This window comes from Aotus nancymaae, unplaced genomic scaffold, assembly GCF_030222135.1.
Source record: "Aotus nancymaae isolate 86718 unplaced genomic scaffold, 86718_ANA_hifiasm-v0.15.2.pri h1tg000008l, whole genome shotgun sequence".
Classification (NCBI taxonomy): domain Eukaryota; kingdom Metazoa; phylum Chordata; class Mammalia; order Primates; family Aotidae; genus Aotus; species Aotus nancymaae.
This window is the reverse complement of record NW_026988419.1, coordinates 6,622,630-6,646,909: the sequence shown is the minus strand read 5'-3', so window position 1 is coordinate 6,646,909 and position 24,280 is coordinate 6,622,630. Positions and strand designations below refer to the sequence as shown.

The 24,280-nt window shown below is 34.5% G+C and overlaps 1 protein-coding gene across 9 annotated transcripts in view; it reads left to right on the top strand.

Annotated features, from left to right (window-relative positions):
- Window positions 1–24,280, top strand: part of AGFG1 (ArfGAP with FG repeats 1) — a 71,409-nt gene that overhangs the window by 34,523 nt on the left and 12,606 nt on the right. For 4 of the 9 annotated variants that reach the window (XM_021666402.2, XM_021666400.2, XM_021666399.2 and 1 more), the window contains exons 3-11: window positions 4,197–4,312; window positions 7,984–8,146; window positions 8,979–9,132; window positions 13,835–13,954; window positions 14,882–14,953; window positions 16,265–16,474; window positions 17,844–18,024; window positions 19,375–19,454; window positions 19,654–19,746. In XM_021666402.2, the coding sequence (XP_021522077.2) occupies window positions 4,197–4,312; window positions 7,984–8,146; window positions 8,979–9,132; window positions 13,835–13,954; window positions 14,882–14,953; window positions 16,265–16,474; window positions 17,844–18,024; window positions 19,375–19,454; window positions 19,654–19,746 (1,189 nt within the window). The remainder of the gene's footprint in view (window positions 1–4,196; window positions 4,313–7,983; window positions 8,147–8,978; window positions 9,133–13,834; window positions 13,955–14,881; window positions 14,954–16,264; window positions 16,475–17,843; window positions 18,025–19,374; window positions 19,455–19,653; window positions 19,747–24,280) is intronic. The other 5 variants (XM_021666422.2, XM_021666421.2, XM_021666413.2 and 2 more) reach the window with 2 other exon arrangements.

Here is a 24,280-nt window from a genome sequence, read left to right as displayed (position 1 = left end):
GGACAATTATCAGGACCTCCACTCCTTCATTTCACTAAATGTTGTTATCTCTCTTCCTCATGATGTCTTTATTTTTCTTAGCTTAGGTTCCATGGTCTGTTAATATAGTCACCTTTTTCCAACCTCTGTCATGTTCTGCCCGATTAAACCAATATTCTACCTACTTTTACCTAAATAGCCAGATAAAGCTAGTTTCACTTTAGATATTCATGGCCCCAAGTCTTCAGTGCTTCTTAGTCAATTCATTCTCACCCTTTTTTTCTAACCTTGAAACCCCTTTTTCAGTTGATGGTATTGGTTTTACTAAAAAAACAAGCAGAAAAGAGACTTTATCAGCAAATCTAGATGCCTGAAATAGTAATGTTAGTAGAGTGTTGGGAGCAGAAGGTGACCTTTCAGGTACTAAAATGTGAGTAGGTCATAAGGAGCTAGAGACTGATGTTTTCCCAGATGTGTCACTGAAACACTGGCTTTGTTAAATGAATCTTGCCCCATAATAGGTTTACTGGCTAAATTTGAGAAATGCTGAAAGCTGTATATAGTTTGAATCTCTCTTTCCCTCTGTCTCTGATGTTCTGATAGAGGCAAGGAAAGGTGAAAAGTTACAGGTAGGAAGTAAGTTTCCATCTGCTGGCCTAGATGTTACTGAAGCATTGGTTCAAACTTTAGCCTACTTCAGTATAACCTGGAAGACTTGATGAAACAGATTGCTTGGTTCTACCTAGAGGGACTGATTTCACACGTCTTGGGTGGCTCCTGAAAATTTGCATTTCCAACACGTTCTTAGGTGACACTGATGTTGCTTGCTGATTTAAGGAATTGGGAATCACATATTGAGTCATTTCACTTGAGTAAGAATTCAACTGCCAAGAGTGTCGAGAATGGTTAGGATTTTGAGCTATAAATATAGGAAATAGCTGCTGTGGGCAATATAATAGGAAATTAAAGCTGATTAATAACTGAGGAACTTTGACAGTGAGATATTTTGAATTTGTAGAGGACCCAAGCAGCTATTTTTAATGACTTTCTCTAGCAGTGTGACCTTTCAGAGAGCAGGTGCAGAACCACGGCAGTTAGTATGCAGTTTAGAGGAAATCCTACGATCTGCTTATGTCAAATAGTTTACAGTCAAGCGCTCCATCTTTGCTTTGCATTACCATTATGAGTGCCAAGATGGCAGCTCTATGATCTGTCTGCCCTTAGTCTGTCGGCTTCATTTTATTTATTTGTATGCTTATTATTTATTATTCATTTATTGATTTTAGTTTTAGAAGTTGTATATGGCAGAAGTTTTAGAAAGTAGAGACTAAAGTGTCCTGAAGTAATTCTGTCAAGTACAGTCAATAGTTCCATGGCTTTGGGCAAATAACTACCACGTCTCTTGTTTTCTCATTTGGGAAGTTTTAAAATAGAAGAATTAAAAACTTGCAGTCCTCCGTTTATGAACGTAATTGATAGATCTTTAAAAATCTTAAAGAATTACAGTTTGGGAGAATCATTAGTTAGGCTTCTGCCTGAGGAGAGTCCCATGTAGTTCTTTTTAAGTGGCTAAAAACTAATTGGACAAGCTGGGTCTCTTTAAGGTTTATGGTATTTCTGGCAGTAAGTTGCACTACTGTTCTTGGGTGTCTGTACGTCTCAGGCTTTGACACTGAAATGTCTTCATAATGGATTATGCCTTACTCTAGTCCTCACTCGTGTCAACTGTCACTTCCAAAATGACTTTATAGTATCTGTACTGAGCCTGAAATAGGAAGGAACCACAAGAAATATTTTGAAACATGTTTGGGGACTTGGTAGGAGGGAGAGGGGCAAGTCCTTTTTCCTATTCTTTCTCTTATGTCTCCCATAGCCAGTTCAGTGAGCAGGTAAGATTGAGAAGCATGCTTTTCCTTCGCTCATGTCTTAAATATTTGTCAGGGTTTTTGAAACGAGATACTGTGTTCTTTTCATAGTGTCGTAATTGCTTATTCTTTAAAATAATATAATTTTGGAAATTTGTGGACTTGTTTTTGATAACTTTGTTGAGGAATAACTGATAACTTGTACATATTTAAATTGATAACGTGTCCATAAAATATAATTTGATGAGTTTTGACATATCTATATACCATGAAACCACTACCACAATAACAAGAGAGCATCCATTTCATTGTGCAACCCTTTGTAATGAATCCACTGGTCTGCTTTTCCTCGCTGTAGACAGGTTTACATTAAAGATTTAAATGAATGGAAATATGTTGTATATATGTTTTGGTGGGGAGGGGGGTGCACGTAATCTTGAGGTTTATTCATGTTTCTTGTATTAATGGTTTGCTCCTTTTAATTGCTGAATAATATGCTTCTGTGGATTTTCTGCCATTTTTTTATTCACTTGTTTATGGACAATTGGGTTATTTCCAGTTTGGGGTTATTATCAAAGCTGCTGTAAATATTTATGTACAGTCTGAGTGTGGACAAGTGCTTTTATTTTTCTTGGATAAATACCTAGAAGTAGAATGACTAAGTCATATACCAGGTCTACATTTAACTCTTAAGAAACTGCCAAATGTTTTCCAAAGCGCTTATACCATTTTATATTCTAAAGAGTTCTGGCCGTTCTGCATTGTTACCAGCACGTTGTGTGGTCATAACTTTGTTTTTAGCTTTTCTAGTGGTATCTATGCGTGTCTATCTTGGGAGTCTCAGTGTCTTTTTTTTTTTTTGAGACGGAGTTTTACTTTTGTCGCCCAAGCTGGTGTGCAATGACGTGATCTTGGCTCACTGCAACCTCTGCCTCCTGGGTTCAAGCGATTCTCCATACTCAGCCTCCTGAGTAGCTGGGATTACAGGTGTGCGCCATAGTGGCACACACTGGCGCCAGGCTAATTTTTTTATATTTTTAGCGGAGACAGGATTTCACCATTTTGACCAGGCTAGTTTTGAACTCCTGACCTCAGGTGATCCACCCTCTTCGTCCTCCCAGAGTTACGGGATTACAGGCGTGAGGCACCGCACCTGGCCTCAATATTGTTTTAATTTGCATTTTATACACGACTGATGACAGTGGGCTGCTTATATCTTTGGTGAAGTGTCTGTTCAGATCTTTTGCCCCCTCTTTAAATAAGTGTTGGCTGGGTGTGGTGGCTCATGCCTGTAATCCTAGCACTTTGGGAGACTGAGGTGAATGGATCGCTTGAGCTCTGAGTTTGAGACCAGCCTGAGCAACATGGTGAAACTGTCTCTACAAAAAATAGAATTAGTCACATTTGGTGCTGCAGTCCTGTAGTCCCAGCTTACTCAGGAGGCTGAGGTGGGAAGATGGCTTGAGCATAGGAGGCGGAGTTTACAAATAAGCTGAGATTACAGCACTGCACTCCAACCTGGGCAATAGAGACAGACCTTTTCTCAAAGACAAACCAGAAAAACCCCAAACAAGTGTTGGGTTATCTGTCTTTTATAATTGGGTTGTAGGAGTTCTTTATATATTCCAGTTTCAATTTCTTAAACATTTTGCAAATATTTTTATCAGTTGGAGTCTTGTTTTTTATTTTTTAAGTTTTTTTGAAGAATAACTTGTTGATGAAGTCTACTTTATAAGTTTTTCTCTTTATAGTTCTTTTTGTGCTATTTTATTTCGTTTCTCTTTTGGTTTTTCTGAAAGTTAAATATCTCAGATTCTCATTTTTAAGCTATTGGACAAAAAAATCATAGGAGACAACTGTAAAGCTAATAGTGTATCTGCCTTATATTTGTGTTTATTGTTACAGTTTTACAGTAAATTGTTTACGATTCTAGTATTTTTGTGTGTTCCTTTTGGGTTTTTTAGACTTGTTAAAAGGCCTGTAAAATTGTTACTGGTTCAGTTCCTTTGTTTTGTGAGTAAGAGAACTGAGGTTTATACAGGTTACAAGACTTTGCTAATGGTAAGGTTTATGATTCCACCAAGACCAAAAAGGCCCCAGGTCCTCTCAAATCCCGTTTCACTGTTCATTTCCCTTTTTAAATGATTCTGTTGCTAAAATTTTACTACATACTGCAAAATACTAAAAATAAATTTAGTTTCTTTATATCTGATTATTAGTATCCTCATTGAATGCATATTATTAAAATTATTATGTAGATTAGCTTCCTGAAAGAATCATTATTTCCCCTTAAAATTTTATTAAGTGAAGATGTTGAATTTAACATATATATTTTTTTGATTCTTTCCAAAGGTCTGTAAACAGATTTGGCTAGGATTGTTTGATGATAGATCTTCAGCAATTCCAGACTTCAGGGATCCACAAAAAGTGAAAGAGTTTCTACAAGAAAAATATGAAAAGAAAAGATGGTGAGTGAATAGTTTGTATGTAGAATAAAGCCTCCCCAAATCATATTAACTATGGATAAGGTTAGTCTGACACAATGAAGGATAAAAGACAGACAGTGAGAACTAGATAAGTATATAATTCATTATCCCTTGGCTTTTTGTTGGTTTGGTTTCCAAAAACCTTTACTTCTACTTTATCTTAACTCATTTGTGCCTGGCAGCAGCCTTTTTTTATAATAATTACTAGGAAAGTTAGGGATTCTTCCTTCTACTCATTCCCTATCTCAGTTAGCTTCTTTAAATGTATTTTTTCCTACAAAGTCTCCAGTCTTAAAAATCATTAATTTAGCAAGTATTTATTGAGTCATATCTTTTTTTTAATTTATTGAGTAGCATCTTCTATATACTAGGCACTGTGCTAAAGCTCTGGTGTAGTAATCTGTCTACCTAATTGTCTGTTGTAGTCTTCACTCAAAATATTTTTTTCTTACTACCTAAGAAATCAGTTTACTTCCTGGTTAAGAAGGGAGTATTTGGATTTCCCTAACTAAATCTATCGGATGTTAATTTTTAAAAATTAATTCCAACAGATTGTTCATATAGCTAGTAAGCCCCTTACAATGGAATAGGGACTATATACATAAAGCTAGTGTTCATCTACTCAGGGCTCTTCATTTTGAGCTATATGAGCACAATTTAAATATAGTTACTAAGACTCTTTACTATGAACTCTTTTGTTTGTTTCTTTAATAGTATTGAATAACGGATATTTCATCTTGGGAGGTGAAGAAGATGGGGCAGAGAGTCAAAATAGGGGGTAGATAATGGGGAAGTAACGGGCTTCTTGTTTGTCTGAGAAATTGTCTTTCAACCCGGAGAATATGTTCGGAGCCTGTTTTGGTCCTGAGAGAACATTTGACGTGGTTTACAGCAGAGGTCTTTACCTTCATTCAGGAGCACATTAGCTCTGACTTGCATGCTGTATTAAAATTTGTATTCTTACTGCTTTCCAAAATAGACTACTTTTTTCTTTTTTTTTTTTTTTTGGAGACTGAGTTTTGCTCTTGTTGCCCAGGCTGGAGTGTAGTGGCACGATCTCTGCTTACTACAACCTCCGCCTCCCGGGTTCAAGTGATTCTCATGCCCCAGCTTCCCAGGTATCCAAGATTATAGGCACCCACCACTACGCCTGGCTAATTTTTTATATTTCTAGTAGATACAGGAGATGGGATTTTGCCATGTTGGCCAGGCTGGTCTTAAACTCCTGACCTCAGGTGATCCGCCCACCTCAGCCTCCCAAAGTGCTGGGATTACAGGTGTGATCCACTGTGCCCGGCCTAAAATAGACTACTTTTTGCAAGGCAAGGTTAGTCAGGGCTCTATTCAGCTATACCAGAAGACATCAGGTATGAAAATAGATTAAAATACACCAGTAAAATACAAGTTTAGGAAAGAAGTAAATATTAGAAGATGAGTCTATAGTAAAAATGTGGTAGCATAAATGATTCTTTTAAAATGAAAGGTATAATTATCCTTTTATAGTTTTGGTTCTGAATTTCCTAGACATTCCATCCTGTAGGAAAGACTGTTCTCCTTGCGTAGCCCTAACCTAGTTTTGTTTTTTCAGCTGTGTTACTTTTACCAATTCAGAAAGTGAGTTTGGTTAGGGATTAGCTTATGGTCAGCTCTAGATATCAGGAGAAAAATGAGTGTCAATAACAGTTGGTAGAATTAAAATCATAGATCCTTACCCCTACATTTATAACAGTGATGTATTATTCATTTAAACTATAACCCAAGTACCTGGAAACCTCAAATAATTATAATTTATGTGTTTTTTTTTTCCTTCCCTGAGAAACAGGATAATAAGAGTAATACAAATACAGACTTTACGTGGTGGGACAGGTAACCATCATTAAGAGGTCCAGAACCTGTATGTTTTTAATGCAGACTCCTGCACACCTGTAACATACAGCTAGAGAGCAGTGAAATTGGTTTCTGACATGGAATAAGCACTATTAAGATGCTGTCTCCCTAAAAATACTCACTGTAACTGTACTTAAAACAGTGATGCCGTTGTTATCCAAAGGGATTTTGAAATTGTTCTTTTGACCAGTTCTCAAAAGCACTTTCTGTGTTAAACAAGATTAGTTTCTTTACTGTGTCAGGTCAGTCTTGAACCAATAACTATCATCTGATTTTATCCTTCGATAAGACTTGGCTATATCAGTAGTGTGCTAAATTATGGGAAAGTATAACTTTTTGTATTCATTCTCATATCTCTTATCTCTCCCATTTACTTAAAAAAAAAAGCAGTTGCATTGTTTGTGACTATAATGTAGTTTGGTGACAACACTTATGTAGTTAGCAAATATCTATACTAGGAATGTGTTCTCAGTGCTTTACAAATGTTAACTTATTTAAACCTCACAGCAACTCTGTCTCTCCATTTTATCAGTGAGAAAATGGAAGTACAAAGAGTTGAAGTATTAATAGTTTACCCAAGGTTTCACAGCCATTTAGTGGTAGAGCTGGGATTTGAACTCTGTTTCTGAAACAGGTGCTCTTAAACATGGTTTTCCTTCTTTCCTCACCTACTAAATATGGGAAATAAAAAGCCTCCTTTTTTTATTTTGTCCTTTGTAGGACAAAACCCGGAATTACAAAGAACAAAAGCTCTCACTTAATCCCACACCTAGAGGTCAGCATTGCCGATGTTTGGACATTATTATATCCTTGCTGCCTCTTTCTTGACTTGCCTCCTCACATAAATCATGTATTTACATGACTGGAATTAAATCTGCAAGAACTGTGAAGTTTTATCTTTCCACGTCAAAGCAGAGTAGCTATGAGTATTGTATTCCAGTGATTTTTAGCATAATCCCTTTAAATATTTTTCTCTTGATAGACGTTGGATTTCCCAGTTTTTTTTGAAATGATAAAGAGAGGACTGTGGTTAACATCCATGCATACATTTATCTATAGACTTACCAATTCTTAAGGATAAGTTTCTGGAAGTGATACTTCTGGTGTACAAAGCACACTTATTTATTTTAGTAGGTAGCAATACAAAATTTGTGAAGTTCACACTTAGCTCATAGGTGAATAAAGCCTTAATTTGCATTTTTGTTAGGTTAAAAGTGTTTTTATTTCTATGTCTCTTTCTGTGAATTGCTTCTTTTGTTCATTTAAAATGGGATGATCTTATTCTAAGCCTTTATATTTTAGGCTGTTAACTGTAATATTACCAGTGTTTCCCTAACTGTAATATTACCAGTGTTTTCCTAACTGTAATATTACCAGTGTTTTCCTTCCTCATTTGTCTTAAAGTTTTTTATGATCTAAGATAATTTTTAAAATTATACTATTAACTGTTCATTGTGATGATTAATTGTAGGTCTTCAGTTAAAAGCAGTTATTTCTTATATTGTACTTAATATCTTAGAAAAACTATAAATAAGTAATTGAAATGAGTTTTGTGGTTATTCTTTTTCTCTGAGTATTTTTATTTAATGGGTGTTGTCTTAAGCTATTGTTTCTTTTTAAAAAAATAGGTATCAGTTCTGTGTGAGAGGGTTTTCAGATAAGAGTAATGGTGAAACAGTCTCGTACAACGTTAGAATTAAGCTTATCATTTTTTGTTGTAGAATTACCTACATTTTTCGTAGTTAACTGGTTTTTACATATTTTAGGTATGTCCCACCAGAACAGGCCAAAGTCGTGGCATCAGTTCATGCATCTATTTCAGGGTCCTCTGCCAGTAGCACAAGCAGCACACCTGAGGTCAAACCACTGAAATCTCTCTTAGGGGATTCTGCCCCAACACTGCACTTAAATAAGGGCACACCTAGTCAGGTGAGTAGTCTTTGAATCTTTGTAGGGAGTTCGACTTAAGGGGGCTTGAGTATCAAGAATTTGAGAATTCTTTAAGACAGCAGCATAACCTTGTATGCCAGTAGCATTATGTTCCAGTGGTTTATTATACATTAAGAAATTGTAGGTTAAGTGGTTGAAATTTATTTATGTTTGTTCTTCTTGCTGTTGCTAATACGAGTTTCTTTGACTTCTCTGCAGCTTTGTAAAGGTGAATTCTACAGGAATGTTGCTATAGCTATATATATGTGTGTGTGTGTATATATATATGTATGTATATATCATTTATTATGCAGTTAGTAAAACATGAATCTGTGGTGACTATCAGAGTTAAAACATAAAGTCTCTGTGATACACTTTTCTAGGAAGGAATTTCTTTAGTAGTGCAATTTTCCCACATGTGTGATTGTGAAGCATTTTGATCATTAAAACACAGGGGGCTTTGCATTATACCTTATTCTTAGAAATGAACAAAATGGAATCTTTTCATAAGTTGCTACCTAAAGTTTGTACTTTATTATAGTTGTGTGGGGCTGTGACCGATCTGTTACTGTATAGTATTGCAGCCTCTATCCTATACAAGAATGGTTCAAAAGCATAGTACTATGGATTGAATCCTTTTTGATAACACATACTAGAACATTTGGACAGATTTCTCTGTTTTCACAAAAGGTTTAAGTGAAAAATGAGAAAGGTTAACTCAGTATACTGTAACTCTTCCTATATCTAAGTGTGTTTTAAGTTAGAGATAGTTTTGTATAAAGATTTTGCAGATCTGACTGTAATATCTTTATAGTTAATATGTGGTTTATAGTCCCCAGTTGTAGGTCGTTCTCAAGGGCAGCAGCAGGAGAAGAAGCAGTTTGACCTGTTAAGTGATCTTGGCTCAGACATCTTTGCTGCTCCAGCTCCTCAGTCAACAGCTACAGCCAATTTTGCTAACTTTGCACATTTCAACAGTCATGCAGGTAAGTGTTTTTTCTCAACAACTTTTGCTGGGGAATGTATATAAAGCACCAAGAAACATTACTTCTTTATCACACTTTGAATATCAGTAAACATTTTTTGTTGAGAATGTTTCTGTCAGTTGTTGGCATGACCTGTTTTCGTGGAAAAATGGGGAAAGGATATAATGTCTATAATCTCGCCTTCTCACCCAGGCTGGAGTGCAGTGGTGAGATCTCACTGCAACCTTTGTCTCCTGGGTTCAAGGGATTCTCCCACCTCAGCCTCCCAAAGTGCTTTTTTTTTTTTAAGATGGAGTCTCACACTCTTGCCCACACTGGAGTGCACTGGCATAATCTTGGCTCACTGCAACCTCTGCCTCCTGGGTTCAGGCAATTCTCCTGCCTCAGCCTCCTGAGTAAGTGGGACCACAGGTGCCTGCCACCACGCCTGGATGATTTTTGTGTTTTTAGTAGAGAGACGGAGTTTCACCATGTTGACCAGGCTGGTCTTGAACTCCTGACCTCAGGTGATCCGCCTGCCTCGGCCTCCTAAAGTGCTGGGATTACAGACGTGAACCACTGTGCCCAGCCCTAAAGATACTTTTTTGATAGAACACTTGTGGTCTTTGAATGGCCTTTTCTTCCCTCCTTATTCTGAGATTTAACATATTTGTTACAAACAGTTTAATGCACGTCACCAGAAATTGGGATTTATGGAGTTTTATTTTGTTAACAAATATGCAAAGCTCGCAGAGGTACTAGGTAATATTTAAAAATTGATTATTGAAGTGTAGATTCGGTCACTCGTGTCTCTCCTTAATTGTGATAGCAATAGTCTGATAGGGAAGTGGCATAATGTATTAAAAAGAACCTGGGCTTTGGAGTTGGTACAACCTGGGTTCAAATGCTGGCTTTCTTGCTTATTATCTATGTAACTTTGGGCAAATTACCTAACATTTCTAAATTTTTTATTCTATAAATTGTCTTTGATAAGTGGCAAGGTTCAAATGAGATGATGCATTTAACTGGTTAGCATCTAAAAGGTACAATAAGTATTCTCTCTTTTTCATACCTTTTACATATATATGTACATATGTATACACATATACACTTATGTATGTTTGTATGTTTACCTATCGTGCATTTAAGAAAAACGATCACAGTTTATAGCAAGTTTTTGTGCTGTTTTAATCTTTCGATCTTAGTTAAGATTCCTCAAATGGTTTAGATTCATTTCCCAACAGCTTGGTAGTTTCTTGAATCTTTACAGTTCCTGCTTTATGCTTTAACAGTGTAGAAGCATACATAGTAGTATTTGTGTTGGAAATGTGTATGGAATCTGTTTTGGATGCCGGTAAGCTGTGATGTTGATATCATGGAAAGTTTACCCGTTTGCATTTTGAGTGATTACATAAGTATCAAACCAGATGTAGAACATTAATTTAGGAATTTAGTCATTTTGTAGTTTTAATTTGATAATTTGAAACTTTGCTTTATATTATTTTCTCTAAGTTCAGTTATGGACAAGAAAAATTCAAGACTATTTTTCTAAAAGATGTATTTCACAATTTTATGAGCATAGCAGAAACCATTGCTGATAGAACTGATTTTCTATTTGTATTTTAGAACTTATTTTGCCTTATTTTACTTACTTGTGAGATTGTAATGGTTTTCCTTTTTCTTTCAATTTGATGACCCAACTTTTTGGATAATGATGACATAAAGCATATTACATGTAATCACACTCCAAAATGTTCTGTTTGGTATAGTTTGAAAAATTGTGGAAAAACTTCTCTCCAGCCACATTTCTTTCTAGCAAGCAATAAGGGAACCTTTTGTTTCAAATATTAATAAAAACATTTTCTAAGGACATGCTTTAGAAGGAAATTGTGGTATAATTTTTATATGTCTCATGTGTGTATTTGCTTTAAAAAGGAGTCTTAGGATGACATGGGTTTCTTTTTTCAGGAAAAGTTATACTGATGAGGATAAGAAATTGTGAGTTTCTTTTGCTTAAGTTGTTGAGGTTGTGGTAGATTTCCTTCTTCTGTATTAACTGAGCTGTAAAATCCCAGAAAACCTGGAGAACCTCTTTCCCCTTAACCCTCTAGATAGAAATCCATTTCCCCTCTGACCAGATAAGAACCCCAACTCTCTTTTCCCACCTCTTGCTTTTGAATGCTGGTAAAAAGAGTTGGTGGGAAAACCAATAAATAATAAACCTTGTATAATTTATGAATATATTCTGGTTTAATCTTCATTTCAGGATTATTGAAATATAATGTGAAATTACTGATAAGTACCAACTTCTTTTGTAAATTTGCAACTTATTTCTTGTTCCCATTGTTTCTCTCTCTTTAAATGCAATTTGTGAGTTTCACAGGTAATGTTGAAATTTTCTTTGTAATTCTGTTAGCCAAAAATGGTTAGATAAATCACTGCAACTCTACAGACTAACTTGTACCATGGTTGCACTATTACTTTCAATAACTCCCTTAAAATGCACTTTGAAAACAGTCACCATCATTTAATTATAGAATATGCAGTGAAGGAAAAGAAACTTCTATTTTGATCAGATTGATAGAAAGTGGTTGATCTTAACTGTTTTGTGAAGAAAGAAAGTAATAGCAATGTAGGCTAACTGTAAGTCAGGTTGCATAAGAGGAGTTTTTTTTTAGTCTAAAGTTCTTACTTTAAAATGACTGCTCAAATTACCTTTTTTTTCTTTATTTGAGTTTTGGTTTGATTACAGGTGAATAAAATGTATATGCCTGTTACAAGAAGAAACTACTGAATTACTCATTTATTTTTCCTTCTATACGGTTGATACTATCTTTTGACATTTTGCCTTGGAGTAGTCTCTAGGTATAAAACCTAGGTCATGGTTTAACTGAAATGATTTTTTCCAGAGCCTTTCCAAGCATTCAGAATCTTTATTTTTCCATATAAGGTTCACAAATAAAGTTATTGATTGCCAAGTTCTCATCCTGATATTCTTGTTAATTTTTCAAAAATATTAGATGAGAATGTCATCCTGAACAGTTTGCTATGACTGACAGAACCTTTAATGGCAAATGACAATTATTCAAATATGCCAGTCTGGTTGGTTAGCCCTGTTTTGTAGGAAAACTTGTTCTTTTGTAGAAAGTTTAGTGACTTAAAAGCCAGCAGTCTTTACTCTTTATGTGAGCATTCAGGCTGAGGTATAGTATTTGTGGATGTATGTTGCTGTATGGGGTTCAGAAAAGTCATCTTTTACAGAAATATGCATGAAACTAGAAATAAAGTTCACCTGCTGAATTTAGTAGTTATTTTGCCTGATGATAAACATCAATCATCACAAAACCTGCGCACTGTAAACTGTAACTGATATTTGTCACACTCTGTACTGTAGGATCTAAACCCAACTGCCTTGCAACTCAGGTAACACAAATGAGTAGTATAATGCTCTGTTTAAGGAACAGTGGTGCCCTTTTTAAAGGAGATGTTCTAATCTGTTATCACATGGAGATAGGGACTTAGGATTACGAGATATATTGATTTTTTTTTTTTTTTTAATAAGAGAAGCTGGAAGTCTTTTTGTTTATTGTGAAATACCCTCTTTAAATATTGGGAATTGTTGGGAAACAATGTAAAATACTGTATAGATGCAACAAAGCATATCTGTCAGATAAATTTGCTGAGCGCTGCTAGTTTTCATCCTATGATCTCTCTCTTGTCTTTCTGTCTCATGAATATCTGTTTCTCATTGAGGAGGAATGACAGCTATTAGCAAGACTCCGGCTCATTAATTTGGTATCTTAAGTTTCATACTAAGTTGACTCCTTTGTACTTTTTGAAATACAATTAATTGAGAGTCAGTTTTACCATTGTGTTACGTTCTCCTTAGCTTGGATTTCTTTATGCATAGATTGCTTGAGTGTCCAGATAGTAATTTTTCTGATACTGAATTTATTAGTGTTTAATTTCCAAAGTTGTGTTTTTCAAAATTTCATTCTGTGACATTTATAATCGATTGTTGAAGATAGTGAATAGATCAGTACCTAGAAGTGAAATTGGATACAAGTACTACAAAATCCTGAATTGCCATATTTAATAGGTATTCAGTTAATGTTCGGGGCTCTGAATCATATGCTGTAATTTCTATACTAGTATTTATTGTTTCTTATATTTTAATAAGTTTAAAATTGCAGGCTTCTAATAGAATGTGAATATCTTTAATTTATTTGGTGATCTTGTCCTTTTTTAAATTTTTATATATGACCATGGTGACACATTTGTAAACTTAAAAAAGTTTTCTTTATTAATTAAACCATCTTTGTATCATTTTAAATATTTATTATTCAGATTCACATAGTTGATTAGCATTTGTACTCAGTGAATTTTCCAGAATATTTTCTACATCTTTGTCTGCTTTACTGTAACTCAGTACTCTGAAATAGTTTTCTTTGTTAGTAGAGTCACTTTTCTGTCATATACAGAGTATCGTGTCCAAATTTGTCATTGCATAAAGTGTTTTTGGAAATTCCTGGTTACTCCTTAGTAAATTACTTGTAATTGGGTTAAATGCTGGTAGGATTTAATATCTGATTTCTAAGCAAATTCTCTATTAAGTGAGTTTTGATACATAGAACTTATCATGCAATTCTTAAACTCATTTGTCATGTATTTTCATTTATAGTTTTCATATTCATTAACATATGTTGTTCCTTACCATTTACAGCTCAGAATTCTGCAAATGCAGATTTTGCAAACTTTGATGCATTTGGACAGTCTAGTGGTTCGAGTAATTTTGGAGGTTTCCCCACAGCAAGTCACTCTCCTTTTCAGCCCCAAACTACAGGTAGAGCTTCTCCAGCATTGTGCTTAAATGTTTACTATACAAAACAAAACTCTCTAAGTGTAGTTTTGAAAAATTAGTCTAAACTTAAATATCTGTAATTATCTGACTTTAAAATGGTTCTATCTTAAAAAGCTCTGGGGAAACCTGAACTGTTTATTTTTTTCTATGTTCGTTTGTTTTTCTGCATTAATTGGTGTATTGTCATTGTCTATTTGACAACATCCATTCTCCTTCTTTTCCTGCACATGAATCTTCCTTGTATCTACCATGCACAGAGGACAGAGGCCTGACACTACTATAAGTATTTCTCTCTCTCTCTTTTTTTTTTTTTGGTGGTTCTCCTGCCTTAGCATGGAATACAGGCACATGCCACCACTCCCAGATAATTTTTTTTTTTTGGTAGTGACTGGGTCTCACTACGTTGCTCAAGCTGGTCTTGAACTTCTGGCATCAAGCTGTGCTCCTGCCTTGGCCTCTCAGAGTGCTGGGATTACAGGTGTGAGCCATTGTGCTCAGCCAATGCTGTAAGTTTTTTAAGGTTCATAGAATCTATTGATTTAGGCTGACATTATACCTCTGAATAAAGGAAGCTAATTGCTTCCACAGAGTGAAAAATGTAAGTAATTTTCAGGGCAACAAGCTTGAGAAAAATTTTTAAATGTTAATTAGACAAGAGTAGATTAATGATCACTTAAGTCAAACTTGGAAATAGTTTTCTGTGCAGGAATTGGTCTTTAAACATTGAATACTCTTTCTATAAATTGTGCTGTTTTTGGAAATTCATTGAACCCTTATTTAGATCTTTGGCTGATTACTTTTCTTTCACCTTTTAACTCTATGTATTATGTATTATCTTAAAGCCTTTTCTTTCAATTTTCTTTTTTTTTCCTTTAACTTTCATCATTTACATAATTTCTGGCTGTCCAGCATTTAGAATGCTTTCATCTAGCTGCAGTTTTGGTGAATTTACTTCAGCTTTTCCTCTTCAGGCTACCCACAGTAAGTTCTGTTGTCAAGTAGGCATCTTATACTAATTTGTATATTTTTGCTATACTTCAAGGGTTTTTCCAATTGTAGATTGTTAATCTTTAGTAATAATCCTTCGTAAAGATCTCTTCCAACTCTATTTATTAAACTCAGAGTTAGAGAACACAGTAGTAGACAAAGAGTTACTTGGTTTAATCATTAATAATTTGAAATAATATTCTTTATATGAATTTTGAAAGTTTAGTATGCACTTTGTTTGCCAGCTCCTTGTAACAGGTCACAGTCTTTTACATACCAACATATATTACTTAGCTTTAATTGAAACTTAACTCCTGAAAGAAATTTTATCATTATGTATTTGTTTTAGAATGTATAAAAACCTGTTTGATAGAAAGTGTTCATATTTTTTAATAGAGGTTCATGAATTCTGTTTTAAAATTATCTGCCGTTGTCTTTTCTATTACTTTAATGTATAATTATGCATATATACTATTTTGATTGCTGAAACCAAAGTTTAGAAATAAAGAACTAATATCCCAAAGGTGTAGGATCAAAAACATAGAATGAAATATACTGGTTTTAGTCTTTTGGTAGTACTTAAAGGAGGTCTCTATAATAGAGAACAGACTTTAAAGATTTAACAAGATATACACAATAGTGGCCATTAGATGAACTGTGGTTTATAAAGTCAAAAATTGCTATAATGTATTATGTACTATAATTTTAATGCCTTGACCTATATGGTAGGGCATGATTTTATGGTGAACATCATGATATTGTATACACATTAAATTATTATGTGGAATTAAATGTGAAGTAAGTGTAAATGTCAATGACCATCTTTTAAAAAATTCTGTATCACTGTAACACATTTTACATGTTGTTAATCGCTACCCCTGATATTTTTTTAAACTATGTCACCATGGAGTCACAAAAGTTTGAAATTCTTCAAGTAAGATACTTTGCATCTTGTTTGCAATCTGTTTAGGGAGAGCTAGTAAAAGGCTATAGCATATTTGGACTAGAAAGTAACTGAATCTCAAACCAGGTAGCATGGAGTTACCTCCTCATAAATTAATTTTTCATTGCATGGTAGGTAATAAACAGAAACATGTTATTTTACATGTTGCCAAGACCTTTGAGAAATCTACTTTTACAAATTATAAAATGTCACTTGTAGTCAAAAGCCTTTGCCAGTCATTGATTTTAAGGTTGTGGGATTGTTTATAGGACATTTAATTTAGGAAGAAATGATCATACAGTCTACGAGAGGGTATTAGGAAAAGCTTAGAAATTTCAAGTGCTCTGTTTATTCTGTTACAGGTGGAAGTGCTGCATCAGTAAATGCTAATTTTGCTCATTTTGATAACTTCCCCAAATCCTCCAGTGCTGATTTTGGAACCTTCAATACTTCCCAGAGTCATCAAACAGCATCAGCTGTTAGTAAAGTTTCTACGAATAAAGCTGGTTTACAGACAGCAGACAAATATGCAGCACTTGCTAATTTAGACAATATCTTCAGTGCCGGGCAAGGTATCGAGCTTTAAACAAAACAAATACAAATTTGTGTTAAACGATGCTCTTAATTTGGTTATATTTATTAAAATCTGGACATGTTATACTTTTCTCAGTTGTTGTATAGAAGTTTTGGCTACACTGTCATTTTGAATAAAATGTTCACTTGACTTCATGATCCATCCACTTCAGCCTTCCAAAGTGCTGGGATTAGAGGTGTGAACCTCTGTGCCTGGCCAACCTGCCCAACATGGTGAAATCCCCGTCTACTAAAAATACAAAAATTAGCTGGGCATGGTGGCAGGTGCCTATAATCCCACCTACTCAGGAGGCTGAGGCAGGAGAATTGTTTGAACCCAGGACGGGGAGGTTGCAGTGAGCCGAGATCACACCACTGCATTCCAGCCTGGGTGACAAGGTGAGAGTCTGTCTCAAAAAAAAAAAAAAACACTTCACTTGGCACATTTTGGACCTGAAAGATCAACCATAAAACTGAAGACATAGAAGCTGATTTGTAAACTTTCAGTCTTAATAGTTGAGAAAAATTTTATTTTGTCATAGAAGGCATGCTTTACTTTTCTTTGGCTATAAAGAGCCAAGAAACTCCATTGGCAGAGCTGAATGGGGGGTTATTTGGTGGTTTCTATAATATATTTACTTTGAACGATTTTCTGTTAACATCTTGGTGGGTTTTTTCTTTTTAAAAAAATTGATGAATTTTATAGTATATTCTTATATCCAGTTTTATCTTATGGCTAGTAGCCTCTAAAAATGCATATGGCAGTGGTGAATAGCAGGAGTGTGTTGCTAAATGGAATTCTCCATTCTGATATCTGGGCCTGTTTTTCTCCTCTCCAAAATGAGGATGGTTATAAGTATTGAACTCATGGAGTTGTGTTCTATAATTACTGCATGTAAGTCATTTAGAACAGTGCCCAGCACATAGTAAGTGCTCAGAAAGTGTTTCCCATTATTACTGACTCTAGGAGAATGCTGGGGAAATGACATTATTGATAGGTTGTTCACATTAGGTTTAGCGTTACATGAATTTATATGTTCACTTGAACAAGATCTACCCATCTTGGATGAGTTAATGTAATAATACTTGAGTTCTTTCTTAGGCATAATCTAGACTTTTTTTTTTTTTTTTTTTTTTTGGTGCAGAGTCTTAATTTTTGTTAAGAAAAGTATTCTGTCTTTACCACAGTGTTATGTGTAACAACTAATCCTTTCCAGTGTGGTCAGGTTATTTATTCGATTAAGGCTTTGGAGTCCTGCTTAGCGCTGATTCCATTTTAAGTTTACACATGTTTCATGCCAAATGTGGTTGATAAGTTGAAAGCATAACTTTAAAGTTTTGGTGTAACTTGATTTTGTTCATTCCCAGGTGGTGATCAGGGAAGTGGCTTTGGGACCACAGGTAAAGCTCCTGTTGGTTCTGTGGTTTCAGTTCCCAGTCAGTCAAGTGCATCTTCAGACAAGTATGCAGCTCTGGCAGAACTAGACAGCGTTTTCAGTTCTGCAGCCACCTCCAGTAATGCGTATACTTCCACAAGTAATGCTAGCAGGTACCTTGTCTTAGCTAGCCCTCCTGCTTTGTGTTTTTTTTTCCAGCTTTGAATAATCAATTTAAAAAATGACGTTTCAAAGTATAATTTAAAAATTCTTGAATATATTTGTAAATTTGAATTTAATTTGCTAATTATAATCCTTGAATAATTGTGATAATTTTATCTTTTCAGAAAAATTTCAGAAAAATTATTCAATAATTTTTCTGATTTTATCGAATCAGACATTTTTGTTATGTTTTGTCCTTGAACACTAAAACATATTTGACAGCATGTACACATCTCAAAATGGACACTTATTTGCAGATTGTACTCAGAGAATCCATTTAGTAGTCAAAAAAATACTTTAAAAATACAGTTTTTAGTCATGAAAATTAAACAGTGAAAGTACTGTATTACAGTAAATACGGACTTTTAGAAGTGTTTGCACCAAAGCCCAAAATCAGTTCTATATTTCTTCAGTGTCATCCCCGTATTTATAAGTAAGCACATCTGCTATTCTGTTCAAATATATCTGTTAGAATTCTTGGCAGCAGGAAATCTAACACATTTTAAGGACATGACACTTTTAAAAAACTCTTCTAGTCTTACCTTTATTTAGGAGTTGTGGAAATAGTCTCAGAAATACAAGAGATTTACCTATAACAATGTTTTATTCATCTCTGTTTTCCATTCCTATGGATTATATTTACTGCTTTCTTTTGTTATTCTAGTAGCTTATTTTCCTTTAATATCTTTTCTAGAGAAAAATGTTAGGATTTTAACACTTCTGGAAACATAAAGTCTGGAAACGTATGTTTTATATATAATACATGATTTATTGATACTGCATTACAGTACATTAGGGGCTCACAAAGTATGGTCTGTAGAATGTTTTAGGTACCTGAGACCCTTTCATGGGGTCTATGAGGTTAAAACTTTCTTAATAATAATTATGAGAGATTGTTTACCTTTTGAGTAATTGACATTTGTATTGATGGTGCAAAAACAATGGCAAGTAAAACTTGCTGGAGTCTTAACGTGAATATTAATTAAGATAGTGGCATTAAACTGTACTGGTCATTCTAATAGTCCTATTCCTCCCCACTACACATACAGTTTTACTTGTATTTTTGATTTTTTAAATGACTATTCTTTTTTAAATGACTTATTCTTAAGTAACAGTTGTTTATTATATCTTTACACTTAAATATGTCTTAATTTTCTTTGTGTTGATATTGATGCTGTGATACATGATATGTTCATTATTTTATGGCTACCCTGTAGATTGATTATCCTTACTTTCTCTCTTTTATTTTCTTTTAAAAAAACAAACAAACAAAAATGAACTCTTTCAATGTTTGTTCTCAGCAATGTTTTTGGAACAGTGCCAGTGGGTGCTTCTGCACAGACACAACCTGCTTCATCAAGTGTGCCTGCTCCATTTGGAGGTATGTGCTTTTGGTATATACACTGGTTTTTATAAAGAACCCAACTATATATTGTGTAGCATTTTCTTAGGAATCAAAGCAATGATTTGTTATCAGAATCCTTAAGTTTTCTATCTTGATAAATATAATGAACAAATAATTTAAATCTTAAATACAAAATGTATTAGGATTTTATAGTGTATTTTATAATTTTTTAAAGCTACGCCTTCCACAAATCCATTTGTTGCTGCTGCTGGTCCTTCTGTGGCATCTTCTACAAATCCATTTCAGACCAATGCCAGAGGAGCAACAGGTAAGAAAAAGAGACAGTCAGTGGAACAGTAAGCTTTGGGGAAGGTATTTATCAACAAAAACATCATGTGAAGAACACCAGAAAATGGGGCCTCTTTCTTAGTGAAGTGAGTGGCAAATGGATAGAAGAATTTCTCCATAAAGACAAATTCTAGCTGAAAGTTTATAAAATCCTAGAATTTAACAGTTGAGAGAGACCTTAGAAATTATCTAGTGTCTACCCTTTCCAGTTAAAGCTTTCATTTTTTCAGGTAGGGAAGGCCAGACGTGGAGATGAGACTCTACAGAGAATTTATGACAGAGATGGAACTTGAACAGAGCAATTTAGACGTATTTAGTGGTCTGGTTTCAGAATTACTGGTTTTAACTCATGCAGTCTTAATGGAAGCTTCTTAAGAGAAGTTTTTATTTTCCCTATGAGATTGCATCAAATTACTTTATTTCATGAATTCTTAATAATTAGGTCTTTTTCTAGTGAATCTCTCTTTCACGTGTTAACATTTTTTAAGTTGTACAAACTTGATTTAGCTGTGGGTATAATACTGAATATTTTTGTCTTGATAATTTTTTCCCTTAATTTCTCTTTATTTTCTCCCTTTTTTCTTTTTGATTCATACTGCAAGCCAGTCACATCTTTCTCATGTTATATCTCTGATTTTTGTCGTATTACCTTAAACACCAGAGATATTTGCCATCATCTTGGAATGTCAGCAGGTGCATGTGGTATGGCTGAGTATCCATTAAATGTAGAGTTTGTATGCTTTGTTTTTGTGTATTTGCCACAATAATGTAGAACTAAAGCCTAAACTCCATTATGGCAACTGTTGATATGAAATCTTGAGAGATTAGGTACTTGTAACATTGTAATCAAATTAAACCATTAAGAATTACTAGTTTTTAGTAAATCTCTTTGTCATTAACAAGATTAAGAATCGCAATATTAGGAGTTTGAACCTAACTATTTTCTTTTCACATAAATGTCTTCACTTATACTTTGTTGGCAACTAGCATAATAGATGTTTGGTAAATATTTGAATTTCACACAAAATTTATCTTTTTATAAATGGTTTCTTTTAATTCAAGTGTACCTGATGAATGATTGTTTTAAATTTTTATTCATAGCATTTCTTCATCAGGTGCATGAGATGTGCAGTGTTTCTGTTTCTTAGTATACTGTTTTGATTTAGCGGACTGAGTTTGTAAAATGTCTCATGATACAATGGATTTTTGTGTATTGCCTCATTTAATCCACTCAGCTCTCATCGAATAAATATTTTAATTGTGTGACAGCTGAGGGAACAGGCCCAGAAAAGTTAATTGGACATATTTTGAGAACAGCCAGCCAAACTTGTGTTTGAGTTCTGATTTATAGTTACTTGCTGGTTGACCATAAGAAAGTCTTTTGAATTTTGTTCTTTTAATGAGTGGGGTAAGAATGATAGGAGGATGTTCAAACATTTATTGTGATAAATCTGTTCACAAGATGCTATTTCATAGATACATAACCTCATTTAAGAACTGATGAATGGAAGCTCAAATTATGCCTTGACTGAGGCTAATCATGTTGACCTAATGTTTCTGAGCCTTTCTGTTGTCCCTCTCTGTACGATGTGAACAATATTCTCTTGCTGGCAGGTTTGTTATGAAATTAGATGATGCAAATTTATCCTGTATGGTCTTTGCATTACAGCATATGCTCAGTAAATCAGACCTATTATTTTTCTTTCATGACTATACCTCTGCGTTGGTTCTATCATTAGAGTTAAGGGCTTTTTTTGCTTATTTTACTTAGAGTATGAAAGTTTTATAAAAGTTGAAGTTCTACATAGGATATAAAATAACATGTTTAGATGATATAAGATAATTTTAGTACTAAGTAACAAAAATTTATTAGAAAGGTAAAACTACTGTATCTACAAATGTTTATTTCAAGGTAATACATTTTTTCCATTATAAGTCATTTTGAATTTATCACATTGATCACCTTTATTAGATTATTATTGAATTGACCAAATCACTTAAACATTAACTGCATATGTTTCTGTTGAAGCTGAAATACAAACAATACTTTGACAAATGCACTATGCTTAAGAATTTCTAGTGTTTTATACCATCAAAATTAATATTATTTAAGAATTTTTTGTGACCTTTAAATATATTAACACTAGCCAGGCACAGTGCCTCATGCCTGTAATCCAGCAGTCTGGGAAGCTGAGGCAGGTCGATCATCTGAAGCCTGGAGTTTGAGAACAGCCTGACCAACCTGGTGAGACCCTGTCTCTACTAAAAATGCAAAAATTAGCCAGGTGCAGTGGCATGCGCCTCTAGTCCCAGCTACTCGGGAGGCTGAGGCAGGAGAATCACTTGAACCAAGGAGGCAGAGGTTGCAGTGAGCTAAGATTGTGCCACTGCACTCCAACCTGGGAGACAGAATGAGACTCTGTCTCAAAAATAAACTAATATATTAACACTGTGAAATTATATTTTGAGGCACTCTTTGATCCTAGCACTTTGGGAAGCCAAGGCAGGTGGGTTGCTTGAAGCCCAGAAGTTCAAGACCAGCCTGGGCAACATGGCAAAACCCTGTTTGTACAAAAAATACATGGTGGCAGGCACATGTAGTCCTAGCTACTCAGGAGGCCGAGGTGGGAGGATTACCTGAACCTAGGAGGTTAAAGCTGCAGTGAGATGTAATTGTGCCACCGCATGCCAGCCTGGGTGACAGAGTGAGACTCTGTCTCCAAAAAAAAAAAAAAAAAAAAATTGAGGAGGGGGGTTATTGCATAATAGTTTTATGTGAAATTTGAAAAGTTTTATCTATATATATTTTATAACAGATTATCACTCTGTCACCCAGGCTGGAGTGCAGTGGTGCAGTCTTAGCTCACAGCAATCTCTCCCTCACGGGTTTTAGCGATTCTCATGCCTCAGCCTCCTGAGTAGCTGGGATTACAGGTGTATGCCACCACACCCAGCTGATTTTTGTATTTTTAGTAGAGGTGGGGTTTTGCCATGTTTACTAGACTGGTTTTGAACTCCTGGCCTCAAGTGATCTACCTGCCTTGGCCCCTGCACAGTGCTGGGATTACAGGTGTGAGCCACTGCACCATGATCATTCTTAAAATAACATTTGAATAATCATTTTTTCTGGATTTATAAAACTTTGAGGCTTTAGCTTTTTTAAAAACTGTAATGTTACATAGGAACTCTCATTAGGAGGTTACCTATTATGGCCTAATTTTAGGATTCTGTGATATTTAGGATTCTTTTTTCTCCCCTAGAGCTCTTAAATCTAATTAATAGAGGTAAAATAATTTTTAAATAGTGGTAAATTTTTATAACTCTTAGGTCTCTTCTTTGTCACTGAATGAATAGTCATCATTTCCTAGCAGTTAATGAATGAATGGTTTCAAAGATGTTTTTTCCCCAAGGAAAGGAACTTACAGAAATGCAGAGCCTGTTGGATGGCATCTAACCCTCATATCTTTGTTTTATTACCTAGATGGAAATCGATTTGCTAAGATTTAATTAATTTGCCTTAAAGTTTCAAAATTCAGTAATGGCTGATCTGATTTTAACACCCAGAATACTTCTGAACCAACACTATTTTTGTTCCAGTACGGTTACCTCCGTATTTATACTTTAGTTTCACATTGATCAAACATTCACAAATTAACATTATGAAATATTCCTTGTATCTAAATATCCATTAGGCTCACCTCACTTACCTAGCATATTCCAAAAGTGAGGATTAATACAAAAAAGGGTTGGAGGCAGCTGACGAAAAGCGAAGAAAAAACCCTAAGTAGAGAATTACCTTGAGCTACGAAGGACATATTTTGTTTATAGCATTGGTGATTTACTCTCCCTGTGGTCTCTCATTCTCAGTTTACTCTTAATAGTTGGACATCTCTAATATTTAATACTCTACAGTTGGTATTTTAAAAAGGAGCCAGAAGTAAAAATTACCAAATTAGTAATTAAAAAAAGACAGGAAAGTTGTAAAAATTTACACAACAGAAAACTTGATAATGGAGAAAATATTTGCAAATCATACATCTGATAAGGGACTTGTATTCAGAATATATAAAGAACTCTTACAACTAAATAAAAAGACAACCCAATTAAAAAGTGAACAAAATATTTGAATAGACATTTCTCCAAGAAGGGATACAGATGGTCAGTAAAAGAAAAGACAATGATGAACAATGCGAGGAGGTAGAGAAATTAGAAACCTCATATATTGCTTGTGGGAATATAAAATGGTACAACCCCTTGGAAAACATTTTGACAGTTCCTCAAAATGGTCATCATAGAGTTACCATGTAACTTAGTGCCACTATTAGGAGTATACAAAAGAAGAATGAAAACATACATCTGCACAAAAATTTGTACACAGATGTTCATAGCATCAATATTTATCATTGCTAAACGGTAGAAACAACCCAAATGTCCATCAACTGATGAAACCAAATGTTGAATAGTTATACAATGACAAATTATTTGATAATAAAAAGCGATGAAGCATTGATACA